Source organism: Oncorhynchus tshawytscha, linkage group LG21 (genome assembly GCF_018296145.1).
Source record: "Oncorhynchus tshawytscha isolate Ot180627B linkage group LG21, Otsh_v2.0, whole genome shotgun sequence".
Classification (NCBI taxonomy): Eukaryota; Metazoa; Chordata; class Actinopteri; order Salmoniformes; family Salmonidae; genus Oncorhynchus; species Oncorhynchus tshawytscha.
In genome coordinates this window covers 35,705,558-35,719,262 of record NC_056449.1, presented here as the reverse complement: position 1 = coordinate 35,719,262, position 13,705 = coordinate 35,705,558, and the positions used below count along the sequence as shown (strand labels likewise).

The 13,705-nt window shown below is 42.2% G+C and overlaps 2 protein-coding genes across 2 annotated transcripts; one reads left to right on the top strand and one right to left on the bottom strand.

Moving 5' to 3' along the window:
• The first annotated feature begins 33 nt into the window (after positions 1 to 33).
• LOC112221239 (NEDD4 family-interacting protein 1-like) lies at positions 34 to 7,760 on the top strand. Its single transcript, XM_024383401.2, has 8 exons — positions 34 to 209; positions 4,245 to 4,350; positions 4,597 to 4,736; positions 4,915 to 4,984; positions 5,505 to 5,629; positions 5,789 to 5,855; positions 5,967 to 6,075; positions 6,341 to 7,760. The coding sequence occupies exons 1-7, from the start codon at positions 174 to 176 to the stop codon at positions 6,071 to 6,073; spliced, it is 651 nt and encodes a 216-aa protein (XP_024239169.1). The 5' UTR covers positions 34 to 173; the 3' UTR covers positions 6,074 to 6,075; positions 6,341 to 7,760.
• Positions 7,761 to 7,878: 118 nt separating this feature from the next.
• Positions 7,879 to 10,687, bottom strand: LOC112221240 (putative fibroblast growth factor 1). The gene is made up of 3 exons (XM_024383402.2): positions 10,284 to 10,687; positions 9,334 to 9,437; positions 7,879 to 8,769 (listed from the first exon to the last, which is right to left on the bottom strand). Exons 1-3 carry the CDS (start codon positions 10,456 to 10,458, stop codon positions 8,569 to 8,571), a joined length of 480 nt encoding a protein of 159 aa, XP_024239170.1. The 5' UTR covers positions 10,459 to 10,687; the 3' UTR covers positions 7,879 to 8,568.
• Between the last annotated feature and the right edge of the window lie 3,018 nt (positions 10,688 to 13,705).

The window sequence follows — 13,705 nt, the reverse complement described above, 5'->3', positions numbered from 1 at the left end:
GACGGTTCGGCGGGGTCACGTGACAGTGCAAGGGGCGGAACAACACGCCAGACCTGGAAGGAAGGGGAGATGGCGGAGCTGTGCTACTTTCAATCTTAGCGTATCCGTATTAGATTCAGCTCACAGTTTGCCAAACAAGTGATCATTCTCAAACACTCAACGTCCATCCAGGAATGGCCGAGCAAATCAGCAACGTTAGATATCAGGAGGTACGTTTTATTATTTTTATTATAACCTATAAAATTCGTTTACGGCTCAACTAGCCAGCATTGGAAAACGAAACGTCGTTGTGACTTTGGGCCCAGTTTTTCTAACGTTGTAGCTCATTTGTGTCTTCAACGTTTTAACTTGACAGTTACGGTTAACACGTTCGCTTGCTACCTCGTTTATGGTGGTTAAGTGTAGTTAGCTAGTTAGTATGACTCATTTAACTAACTACAGGGGGACGGGCCACAGGCCCATTTGTTATGACGACCTAACTGTTGACATGTCCCACCCTAATAGGCCGTGGACAGGCTAATCCGTGGAAAATAGTGTTGCCGCTAACATAACTAAATACCTACCAGTATCTAGTTTAACTAGATACCTAGCTATCTACCATAATCATAGTAGTGATAATAAAATCTATCAAGATTGCACAAGAACACGCTACTAGCAGGCCTACATTCATTGATAGGTGTCGACAACCAATCTGCGACTAATGCCACAGAGGTATACCACAAAGCAGGATCAATTAGTTAGCCAGCTAACTCGCCTAAATATTCTGAAATAAGATTGTTTCGAGACAAGCTTGAAATGGGCATGGTCTAATTGATTCAACAACCAAAAACGTATCCAGTGCCTTCAGAAAGTATTCCCACCCGATAATTTTGTCCACATTTTGTTGTCAATGATCTACACAAAATACTTGCAACATTTGTAAAAAACAACAACATTTGATTATTATTCAACCCCCTGAGTCAATACATGTTATATTCACCTTTGGCAGTGAGTACAGCTGTGAGTCTTTCTAGGTACGTCTCTAAGACCTTTCCAAATCTGTATTGTACAATATTTGACCATTTTAATATTTTTTTAATTCTTCAAGCTGAAATTGGTTCTTGATCATTGCTAGACAGCCATTTTCAAGTCTTGCCATATATTTACTAGCAGATTCAAAACTGTCAAATAGGCCAAAACTGTAAATCAAAGTCAAAACTGTAAATAGGCCACCTGGTAACATTCAATGTTGTCATGTTAATAAGCAACTCCAGTGTGTATTTGGCCATGTGTTTTAGGTTATTGTCCTACAGAAAAGTGAATTTGTCTCCAAGGGTTTGTTGGAAAGCAGTCTGAAACAGGTTTTCCTGTAGGATTTTGCTTAGCTCTACTCTGTTTCTTTTTATCATAAAACACACCCTAGTTCTTGCTGATGACAAGCATACCCATAACATGATGTAGCCACCACCATGCTTGAAAATACGATAATTGTATGTGTGGGGCACAGAAAGGAGGTAGTCCTTCAAATATCATGTTTAGGGTTGCACATTTTGGGGAATATTCAGAGGTAGAAACTTTGTGGGAATTAACAGAAATATATGTAAATTCATATTAATGCCATTTAAATGTAGATGTTTTTTTTTCATTGGATATTCTTTCCATATCTTATGGAGACAGAAACATAAACCCTTTACCTTATCATAAGTAGACATAATTGCAAATTATTAAATTATTCCAATAGAAAAATAAAAGAATTTCAGTTACGAATTGAACATTAATTAAATGAGTTGACTCTCCACATGGGGTGATTTCACTGAACAACAAAAGGAAGGGAATATTGAATGATCCATCGCATCTCCCAAAATTGTTTTCAACAGACATCTGTAAAATGATAGTCTAGAAACTAAAGCTTTGGTGGGCTTCCCCCCAGGCTTCCATGTGTTGTCCCTGGACCTCCTCAATGTCCACCTCATCTTCACTGTCACTTTCTGACCTTGTTGAGGATGGCTTGTCTGGCTCAAAAAGCCTCAAATTTGCACGGGTGGCCAATAAAAATCCAACCCTTGTATTGGTCAGCCTGTGGCGTGCTTTGGTGTGTGTGTGTTCCCAAACAAGGACTGGAGGATGATGTAGGCAACAGGGGAAAGAGCCTCAGATCCACAAAGTCCCTTCCACCAGGTGGCTGATGAGATATGTTAGTACGACTGCCATATTGCATCTCCATGCCAAAGCCCTTGCTTGGAAATGTACTTTGCCAGACTGCCAAGAACCTTGCCCTCATCCAGGCCAAGGTGGCGAGGCACTGTAGTGATGACACCAAAGGCCTTGTTGATTTCTGCAACAGACAGGATGCTATTGCCAGCATACTTGGGGTCCAACATGTACTCTGTATGGGCTTCAGGCAGAAGTCTTCACACTTTTTGATGTATTTCAGAACTACAGTTTCCTCTGTTTGGAGCAACAGTGAAGTGGGCAGGGCAGTACGGATTTCTTCTCTTACATCTGCAAGCAGAGTCTGAACATCAGACAGGATGGCATTGTCTCCCTCAATCCGTGCAATGGCTACTGCTATAGGTTCCAGGAGTTTCAGGCCGCTTACCACTCTCTTCCAAAATACATCATCCAGGAGGATCCTCTTGACGGGGCTGTCCATGTCGGTAGACTGTGATATGGCCATTTCTTGGAGAGTCTTCTTCCCTTCCAGGAGACTGTTAAACATGATGACAACACCACCCCAACGGGTGTTGCTGGGAAGCTTCAATGTGGTGCTCTTATTCTTCTCACTTTGCTTGGTGAGGTAGATTGTTGCTGATGACCCTTCATATACCTGACCATTTTCCTTGGCTCTCTTGTAGAATGTATCCATTGTTTTCAGTGCCATGATGTCCTTGAGGAGCAGATTCAATGCATGGGAAGCACAGCCAATGGGTGTGATGTGAGGGTAGGACTCCTCCACTTTAGACCAAGCAGCCTTCATGTTCGCAGCATTGTCACCAGTGCAAATACCTTCTGTGGTCCAAGGTCATTGATGGCTGCCTTCAGCTCATCTGCAATGTAGAGACCGGTGTGTCTGTCTCTTGTCTGTGTTCTTTTAGAGTACTGGTTAAGGGGTGGAGATGATGTAGTTAATTATTCCTTGCCCACAAACATTCGACCACACCTCAGAGATGATTGCAAACAGTCTGCTGTCGCTATGATTTGTTTGACCTTCACTTGAACTCTGTTGAACTCTGCATCCAGCAAACAGCAAATGAGTAGATAAAGCATGTCTGGTTGGAGGGGTGTATGCTGGGCGAAAAACATTCAGAAATTCCTTCCAATACACATTGCCTGTGAGCATCAGAGGTGAACCAGTTGCATACACAGCTCGAGCAAGACATTCATCAGCATTTCTCTGACTACATTCCTCCATTGAGTCAAAAAAACTTTTGATTCCGGGAGGACCATGAGCTGTTGCTATCGATTAGGTGACTGATTCATCATTTTCACCTCGAATAGAAGTAGAGGGACTTTTGTCAGAGGTTGCTTGTTGTGAGCGCTGAGGGAACTTTATGCACTTGGCCAGATGATTCTGCATCTTTGTTGCATTCTTCACATATGATTTGGAACAGTATTTGCAAATGTACACAGCTTTTCCTTCTAAATTAGCTACAGTGAAATGTCTCCACATATCAGAAAGTTTTCCTGTCAAGATTAGAAAAGAAATGGTAAAAAAATACAACTCCATGTACAGATAAATAGTTAAACCGTTAGATTAAACAACTCCTTTGTAAGATTATTTAAAAAAAATGATGAAACATGTATGGAAACAGGTGAATTAACACTACTCAGTTAGCAGGCTCAAGCCATGTAAAACCCACATTGTAGCAAAAACTAACTAGCAGAAATGGTTAAGTTAGAAATTATTTAAACACACTTTGTTGTAGGCTGCTATTTAACAAAAAATCACGTTATGTCGTATAAAATATATTCAGCCCACCCGGTATTGTAATCAAAACTTACCAGAAAGCATGTAGTCCTTGGCTCAGTGTAGTAGTGTGGGCTCAATAGCATCTTATTAGTGTGCAAGATCATGAGAATCAGCTGTACATGTGATGGAAGAATGCACTGTGCATGTAGAGGGTTGCAATTCAATTGAATTGAGGATAGTCCAAAGTATACCACAAGGCCTAGAATTGCCTTATGTGTATCCCACATTTGTCTGACGGCCAGAATAGTGCAACATCAGCATCATCCCACTGTGTGTGTGTGTGTGTTGCATCCAGCTGGTGAATGAGGAGGAGCCAGCAGCAGCTCAACCCCCTCAGGAGGAGCCAGCAGCTGTCCTTGATGCCCCTCCCCCCTACAGCAGCATCTCAGCTGCCAACGCGGGTAATTGGCCTCTGTCCATCCATAGCACTACACACAGTAACTGGCAATATATTGACTCATCTCATATGGGGTTGAGGATGGATTCAGATGCAAGTCAGGAATGTAATATTGTAATATAGTTATTCTAGTGCTGAAAAGAAAAGGCTACGGTGTAAAACTGGTGTTTTAGTGAGCTCCCAACATTCACCTTGCTACTAGCCAACCGTAATGTGCTGTGTCACGTATTCTGCACCTTTTCCCCTGCAGCGTTCTTTGACTATAAGGAGGATGCAGGCAGGTTCCCCAACCCCCCGTCCTACAACGTGGCTACCACACTGCCCTCCTATGATGAAGCAGAGAGGACCAAAGCGGAGACCGGTGTCCCTCTGGTCCCTGGCAGGGTCGTGGTATGTCTGTCTGTCCTTTCACAGCGGTTTTCATTCATTCATTGTTCAGGCATTGATAACTCCAGATTCACTAGTATTTATCATTGTGAGAGCCTGCATCCTAAATAAACACATTTTGACCATCATCTTTGGAAGGTGTCTGACAACCAAAACATACATTTCCTTTTTCTCCTGTCAGGAGGATGACTTTGACGATGCTGACCAGCTGCGCATAGGGAATGATGGCATCTTTATGCTCACCTTCTTCAGTAAGTCTTCTCTCCGTTTCCTGTACAGTGTAGTTGTTGTTCTGGACAGACGATGTCTGTCTGCATCTCGTGGGTTCATGGGTACACTAAACAAAGCAGTGACATTAAGCCGAGCCAGGGACTGTCCTACGCCAAGCCAGGGACTGTCCTACGCCGAGCCAGGGACTGTCATACGCCGAGCCAGGGACTGTCATACGCCGAGCCAGGGACTGTCATACGCCGAGCCAGGGACTGTCATACGCCGAGCCAGGGACTGTCATACGCCGAGCCAGGGACTGTCATACGCCGAGCCAGGGACTGTCATACGCCGAGCCAGGGACTGTCATACGCCGAGCCAGGGACTTGTCCAACCGGTTCATAAGGTGGAATTTTGTGCAATTATAAAAGCTGTTGTGTAATCTTTCACAAAGCATCATGGTCTATGTGTGGTGAACGACAAGCATGTTAACTGATGAGCCTCTTCTTATTGGTGATCTTTGATTAATTGATTGATTGGTTCATTGTCCTCTCTTCTCTCCAGTGGCATTCCTGTTCAACTGGATCGGTTTCTTCCTGTCCTTCTGTCTGACCACTTCTGCAGCCGGCCGCTACGGCGCCATCTCTGGGTTTGGCCTGTCTCTCATCAAATGGGTTCTCATAGTCCGGGTAAGACCAACACACCTTGTTGTTCTTTACAACACTGGTCCTGCAGTACTACGGGGAGTTCAGGCTTTTGTTCCAGCCCAGCCCTAAATGCTTTGGAATGCTACTGTGTGTACGACTGGTCCTCCTAATGTTGTTTGACTGTCTTTTGAACGTTTCCAGTTTTCCACCTACTTCCCCGGCTACTTTGACGGTCAGTACTGGTTGTGGTGGGTGTTCCTGGCTTTGGGTAAGTGGAGCGTACGTCTGAGCTCTTATTTGAATGATTTAATGTGTATGAAATGTGTGAAAGATAATCACGGAACGGATGCTGTTATCTTTTTTTTTTGTGACTCTCCAGGCTTCATGCTGTTCGTCAGAGGGTTCGTCAACTACTCCCGGGTTCGCAAAATGGCCGACCCTACTTACGCCACACTGCCCCGAACGAGAGTCCTGTTCATCTACTGAAGGTGAAGGGGCCCTAATTCACACAACATTCCTGTGTTACAGCAGAATACGACCTTATCAAATCATAAGCCCGGTCCTCTATTAAGAAATACAAGTATTAGTAATCTATCAAATCATATAGATTTTCTCCACTCACTAGTTTCCTTCCAATGTAGTCTGGTTACCTTTAAATATACCATAAACAAACATGGTCCATAGTAAACCAGCCTTTCTCCTACAGAGATGCTGATCTCCACCATTAACTCATCTGCTGTTTACTTTTCACAGCCGGTTTTTGAATAAACAAAACGTCCCTGAATCTGGATAGAGAATCCTGGTTGTTTTGAAAAGCATCATACCGACAAAACAACAGAAGTCTAAAAACCAAACTACTCAGATAAGCGTCACGACATGGCAGGATGGAGAAGAAACGACACAATCTTGATGACTACAACTCTTGTAACATTCAGGAATTAAATACACCAATTGTTTTGTTTTATTTTGAAAAATGTAATTAATGGATAATGATAGTATGTACTCATTAGTGCCGAATGTTAAGTGCTATTTTAAATGTTTCAGTCTGTAATGTATGGGTAATGCCTTATATCATTTGATGGTAGTGTACTAGCATGCATCTGCACCTCAAGGGATCAGTCTTATTTCACTAATGCTTTATTCAAAGCCCACAGGTGTAATGCATTACGATGCAGTCGTAATGTATTATAATGCATTATAAGCACTTGTCATAAGCACTTGTACCACCTTTATGTTCATAGTAGTCATGAGATGGGGGGGAAAAAAATAGTCACGTATGGTTTTACAATTTCTGAGTTTGTAATAAAAACATTGGTGTTTTATACATGCTTATCACAAGTAATAATGAGCTATACCTGTTGGCCTCATATGAAGCGTTGCCCTTATTTCTGGCCAGTAGAGGGCAGAGTTCTTTGCTAAAAATTTGTCATGAATTATTCCTTTAAGACATAATCCTACCTTTTTATATGCACACCTACCTCAAACATAAGGTATCCTATGTGCACATCTTAAGGTAAAGATTTTTGTCCAAAGTGTTTTTTTGTTGTTGTACAAGTCATAGAGTTTTGTGTAGAGAGGAGAAAAAGAACCATTACTTAGGTATGGAAAAACTGATGCTGTCAGAGAATGTAAGCAGGTGCACTTTTTAGAAACGTACTAATAAAACGCCAGGGAGTTCAACAATACAAGACCAAATGGTAGTACCTGTAGTTATTCAGTGAGTATAGAGCTTTCATAAGGGTGATATGGCAATTTATGACTAGTCATAGGGGTGATATGGCAATTTATGACTAGTCATAGGGGTGATATGGCAATTTATGACTGGTCTATGACCGTACTAATTCGATTTAGTAAGAAGACGAGCAATTGTACTCGTCGATCTTTCTCTTTAGGAAATTGTTGGCATATTGTTAACTGTAAATGATCTCAAACATGCTCTGTTGCATCCCCCTGTATGCCAGCCAGTCTGTGTTAAACCAGTTTAGATTTCTTGCTTAGCCCTTAATGTGGACTGGTACAGCACAGCTACAATCCAAACCCAGTCCTTAGACACACATCTCTCTGATCCTCTGTGTGAAATAGTACAGCTGCATCCTTGGGATTTTATTATGAGATATCGTTTTAAACTGTAAAAAAAAGCTTAATGTCTAATAAATGTCACTTTCAAAAGCAAGATTGAGCTCTGTTCCAGGTTTTGTGTGCAGGCTTTGCCAGGGATTTAAGGTTTATTGTAAAATGTTGTGCAGCACTGACACCTTGTGGTTGAAAGACACAATGACGACACCGACTGCTACAGTTCCCATAGGTTTAAAAATAAATGGTTTTCAATGTACAGTATGTGATATATTTTCCATCAGCTTTCTATAACAATTGCCTGGTGAGAGACACTACTCATATTTCCATATATAGGCTACATATCATTGGTGTTGTCATGATTCAATATTACATTTAAATATATGCCATTTGGCAGACACTTATCTAAAAAGAATGACAGTAATGTGTGCATAAATTTTAAAGTACGGCTGGTCCCAGGAATCGAACCCGCTATCCTGGCGTTGCAAACACCCTGCTCTACCAACTGAGCTACAGAGGACCACAGTGGGCAACAGTCATCAACAAAGATATACATTCTAGATGTCTAGTTAGCAGCATAAAGTAGATTGCAGTTATAGTGTGGAGTGGAATGCTTAATTTGGTTGAGTTTTAGCATGATTCTACCAGTCAGATGTCCATCACATAGCTTATAATAGTTTATACAGGTGACAGCATCTATAACAGGTCGGCGAAAGCATAACTGCTGTTATAACCTGCAACACAAGCTTCAGTACTTAGTTTACATGTAAAATACTGTTTGATTAGCCTGTGTTTGCCTGCAATTTCCCACTGAGCACCTTGGAATGAATGTGTCTGAAATGGCACCCTATTCCCAATATAGTGTACTACATTTGGCCATTTCAGATCCACCCCTGGCCTTATACCCTTCACTCCCCTGTGCCCTCCAACCGCCGTGGCAAGAAGAAGATGGCCTTCTGCCCTATGTGGGTTCTGGAGCCTAGTTTGGGTTTCCCGTTCTTCTTCAGTCCCACGTACCAACTCCTGTCTTGGTACTTCTGGGCCTGGTAGGTGTTGTAGTGGTTCACCTCAATCCTCTCCAGGAAATAACACTGGTCAGTTACTATGGACTATATGGAAGAGACAGAAAGCCAGATAGTCAGTCATCACAAACATATGCTGATCGTTGATTAGATTACCTGTGGGTGGTCAAAGGCTATAGGTAATCCAAAAACAGATTGGTAAGGTTCTGGGGGTGGGCTCCCGAGTGCTGCAGTGGTCTAAGGTACTGCATCTCAGTGCAAGAGGTGTCACTACAGTCCCTGGTTTGAATCCAGGCTATATCACATCTGGCTGTGATTGGGAGTCCCATTCGGCGGAGCACAACTGGCCCAGCATCATCCGGGTTTGGCCGGGGTAGGCAGTCATTGTAAATAGGAATTTGTTCGAAACTGACTAGCCTAGTTAAATAAAGATTACATTTTAAAAGGCTATAGGTAGTCCTAAACAGTTTGAATGATGTAAAATAATTATTTGAAGGATAATAATTGTAAATGTTTCCTATCACGATCCTAAATGAATGTGTTGACACCAATGTTAAAACAGCACTGTTTCTGTGACTTATGGCTAGGTTAGTTAGGGAGGGTGAAGAGGTCATCATGACAACGGGGTCATACAGACAGTTTAATACTCACTGAACTGTAGAGCTTTCCTTCACTGCTCATGGCCAAGTAGCGTCCTGCCTCTGTCCCCTGGATGACAACCACACCACGGTCCACAGATTTCACCCGCAGGACCGCTAAGGCAAGGAAAGGGTACAAGGCAACGTCAGATGCCCCCCCACACAGGAGGACAAACTAACAAAATAAGTTCAAGACAAGCATTCCAACCACGCTTAAAAATAAAATTCCACACGATAACAAATAGACACAAACTAGGAGGACAAACCGAAATTAAGTGACATAGACAAGCATGCTGGAATTTGGTTACTATTTCAAACACGGGTTAGCTACCTTTGTTGTCGTCGAGATTTGGTTATCATGTCATTGTGCAACATTCAGAGACTTTGCTTTGAGAAAACGGTCATCTCAATAGCCTCAGTATGAATGCTAGATGTTATGCAACTGGGAGCGTTTAAGAACTGTAACGTATTACTTATAACATTGTCTGCACATCTGCAAGAGTATTTCTGAAGTGTTCTCTGTCAGCATATTTTCAGACATAAACAGCTGTGTTGTTACAGTCTAAATATATCCCACACATTCCGATCACGATAGAGATCGGCTTTCAGTCATTCACACCCACACTGTCGTTGATATTGAGCCATACAATTATTATGGAAAATTCTTAGTGTGGGAGACTGATGATTATCTTTACTGAAGTTTAACAGCCTGGAAATGTCCATTATTTTAGGTCGATTGTGAACTTTTGCAAACCATTACAGCATGCATCAACATAAATGTATTACAGTTGAATATAAAGTTAATTATGCAGATAAATACAAACTTCTTGATTGGATGAACAATTCAATAAACTAAATAATAGCCGAATTAATAACATATGTTTGTATTATTTACATACAGTAGTATTTTTGTTCATTTGATAAACAAAATCCACTGAAATATTATAGTATTTCTGTTTTTACTGTGAATGTCATTCTCGTCCCTGTTGCCTTCCACGGTCCCATCCGGGAGAATCTGCAGATGATGTCCGCCATTCATGCAGTATAGGCGGGTCAGCTTTTTATTGTCGAGCAGGTTACTTCCGAATCTCTCATTATCCTGCCCCACCGGTAAAAACGTTATTTCTGCATCCGTCATTTTTGGATAAGCTCTCAATTAAAATAGCGACGGTGGGTCAGACCACCTGACAATAACCACTTGATGCGCGCTCTGCGGCAAGAACGAAAACAATCCGTTAGTAAAATCGCCGTTTGATGGCAAACAGGAACATGTTTGGACTTTATAGTCACCCGTAGAAACAACAATGATCTGTGGTCACGCGCGTTTTGGTCGCGGGGGAGCTGAGCACTGACCACCAAAGAGGGCGCGTACATGTAGCCTACATTTTTTCGCACCCAGGATGTGGAGGATTAAAATTAGAAACACACTATTAGGATACAACAGTGACACCTGTTACACATACACCTGCTGGCAGTTCCTGTTATCTTGAACCAGGGCCTGTAAACTATTCATGAAGCATCAGAGTAAGAGTGCTGATCTAGGATCAGGTCCCTCCTGTCCCTATGATGTTATTCATTATGATCTCTCAAGACAAAGGAGATGATTGTGGACGGCAGGAAAAAGAGGACCGAGCACGCCACTATTCTCATTGACGAGGCTGCAGTGGAGCAGGTTAAGAGCTTCCTTGGTGTCCACATCACCAACAAACGAACATGGTCCAAGCACACCATGACAGTCGTAAAGCGAGCATGACAAAACCTATTCCCCCTCAGGAGACTGAAAAGATTTGGCATTGGTCCTCAGATCCTCAAAAGGTTCTACAGCTGCACCATCGAGAGCATCCTGACTGGTTGCATCACTGCCTGGTATGGTAACTGCTCGGCCTCCGACTGCAAGGCACTACAGAGGGTAGTGTGTATGGCCCAGTACATCACTGGGGCTAAGCTTCCTGCTATCCAGGACCTCTATACCAGGCGGTGTCAGAGGAAGGCCCGAAAAATTGTCAAACTCCAGCCACCCTAGTCATAGACTGTGCTCTCTTCTACCACCCGGTAAGCGGTACCGGAGTGACAAGTCCAGGTCCAAGAGGCTTCTAAACAGCTTCTACCCCCAAGCCATAAGATTCCTGAACATCTAATCAAATGGCTACCCAGACTATTTACATTGCCCCTCCCCCTCCCCACTCTCTGTTGTCATCTATGCGTAGTCACCTTAATTAACTCTACCTACATGTACATACTACCTCAACTAACCGGTGCCCCTGCACATTGACTCTGTACCGGCACCCCCTGTATATATTGTTATATTTTTACTGCTGCTCTTTAATTGCTTGTTACTTTTATCTCTTATTTTTATCCATATTTTTTGAAACTGCACTGTTGGTTAGGGGTTCGTAAGTAAGCATTTCACTGTAAGGTCTACACCTGTTGTATTCGGAGCATGTGACTAATACAATTTGATTTGAAAAGGCTAAACTGATCCGAGATTACCACTCCTGCTGTTAGAGAATACAGGCCCTCGCCTCTTTATCCAAAGAGATTTGAATCACAATGAGACTAATCTGAGCAAATAAATGAATGTTTCATTCAAACCGATTCTAACAAGAGAAACCATGGCTACAAGGTAAAATTATCCATCCCAGTTCACAAGAATCCTTGGGGGCCTCATCTTTCACCATACTGTTGTAGCCTACAACAATAATAAATAATACTTAATTGAATGGAACCCTTAAACAAAGTAATACAACAAAGACTAGACCCTTACGAAGTACGTTTAGGACAACATTGGCAAGAAAAAGTAATTTGGGACCCAGTAAGTAGGATACACATTCCTGTCGTGTCGTTGACTATCATTAAATGTGAAGACTATATTATCAAATCAATTCTCTATGTGTAATTTAATTATGCGATTAAACTAATCATGTAACTTTAATTAACTAGGAAGTCGGGGCACCACGGGAACATGTTGTTTATAGAGTGTCAATTTCCTGATATTTTCTTATCTCATCAAAGCAGCCACTTATTAATGAATTTGACCTCATCAGTCTCATTACTGAACGTCACAAACCCTTGGATATCTGCAGGAACCCTAACATAGAATCATGAATCAGCGATATACAAATTGGCTTAATTATTTATTCACTTACTAACTTAATCAATCACAGAATTAAATAAACACACACACACTAGGTCATACATTGGTTACTACATGATACAAAGAAAAAGTCGCTAGCATACAAAACCGATATGACAGCTTGATAGACAAAGGAAAGGGGTGGGGCAGTTCAAGAACGGGAAACTCAGAGTGGATTCACTACATATGTAGAAATTGCTAATATTTTGAACATGAAAACCCGCTCATTTGAAAATAAATTGCAGTTTTACGACTCTCTGCCTTTGTTGTCCCTCTCTGTGATTGCCAGTCCATCTGCTGGATAGTCAGTTGACAGAGAGCCTCTGGTTTGTCCACTAGAGATCACGGGTGCATGGCCACTGACTAGTTCAAACTTTATATCTAAACAAGTATCAATTAGATATTTTATACCACATTCAGAAACAAACCCAATAATTGAGAAGTGTACAACCAAAGACACAGTGATGTGTGTGTGTGTCCGGTCCTTCATGAGATCACTAAATGAAACACACTCGACATGACTGACCTTTAAGTGTCCACGGACCATTCCCACATTCTCAAAAATAGAAATATAGTTTAATTCTTCCATTTTGGGGATTAGGAGTTTTGTTTCCCATAGGCTCTCTCCCTCCATACTGAGAGTTTCTACCAGGAATTTATGACCTCACTCTCCCACATCAGGTTTTACAATGACCATTGTAAAACCTGACGTGGGAGGGTGGGAGAGTGAGGATGACAATATACACCCAAAAAGGCCACGTTGTGACATTCCTGAGGTGGGAGCCAATCTCCCCTGACAACCAGGATATGACTTGAGAGTTTGCGTGACATCAGGGTCAGTCAACTGTCCATCCAGAAAACCCTCTAAAACAGTCTCACTATAGAGACCATCAGGAATCTGGTGTAGGGGCTACAGCCTTGTAGCTTGGTCCAAGATCTAGAATCTGGTGTAGGGGCTACAGCCTTGTAGCCTGGTCCAAGATCTGGAATCTGGTGTAGGGGCTACAGCCTTGTAGCCTGGTCCAAGATCTGGAATCTGGTGTAGGGGCTACAGCCTTGTAGCCTGGTCCAAGATCTGTTTGGTATGCACACAACCATAGGAGTTGGCCAAACAGTACAAACACATCTGGGATCAGCCTATGGGGCCTCAATAAGGAACAACAAGCTATTTTCTCCCAACATTATCACTGGCTTTGGTGCATCAAGTGTGGTCATAGAAATTCTGTGTTGAAATGCTGAGACCAAGAGACTA

What these genes read in the sequence shown, in the direction of transcription:
- LOC112221239 (XM_024383401.2), top strand. Translation starts at nt 174, where the DNA reads ATGGCCGAGCAAATCAGCAACGTTAGATATCAGGAG. An exon ending in GCAACGTTAGATATCAGGAG is followed by an intron (nt 210 to 4,244) that starts GTACGTTTTATT and finishes TGTTGCATCCAG; the next exon opens with CTGGTGAATGAGGAGGAGCC. An exon ending in CATCTCAGCTGCCAACGCGG is followed by an intron (nt 4,351 to 4,596) that starts GTAATTGGCCTC and finishes TTTCCCCTGCAG; the next exon opens with CGTTCTTTGACTATAAGGAG.
- LOC112221240 (XM_024383402.2), bottom strand. Translation starts at nt 10,458, where the DNA reads ATGACGGATGCAGAAATAACGTTTTTACCGGTGGGGCAGGATAATGAG. An exon ending in GGACGAGAATGACATTCACA is followed by an intron (nt 9,438 to 10,283) that starts GTAAAAACAGAA and finishes TCCTTGCCTTAG; the next exon opens with CGGTCCTGCGGGTGAAATCT. An exon ending in AAGGAAAGCTCTACAGTTCA is followed by an intron (nt 8,770 to 9,333) that starts GTGAGTATTAAA and finishes TCTTCCATATAG; the next exon opens with TCCATAGTAACTGACCAGTG.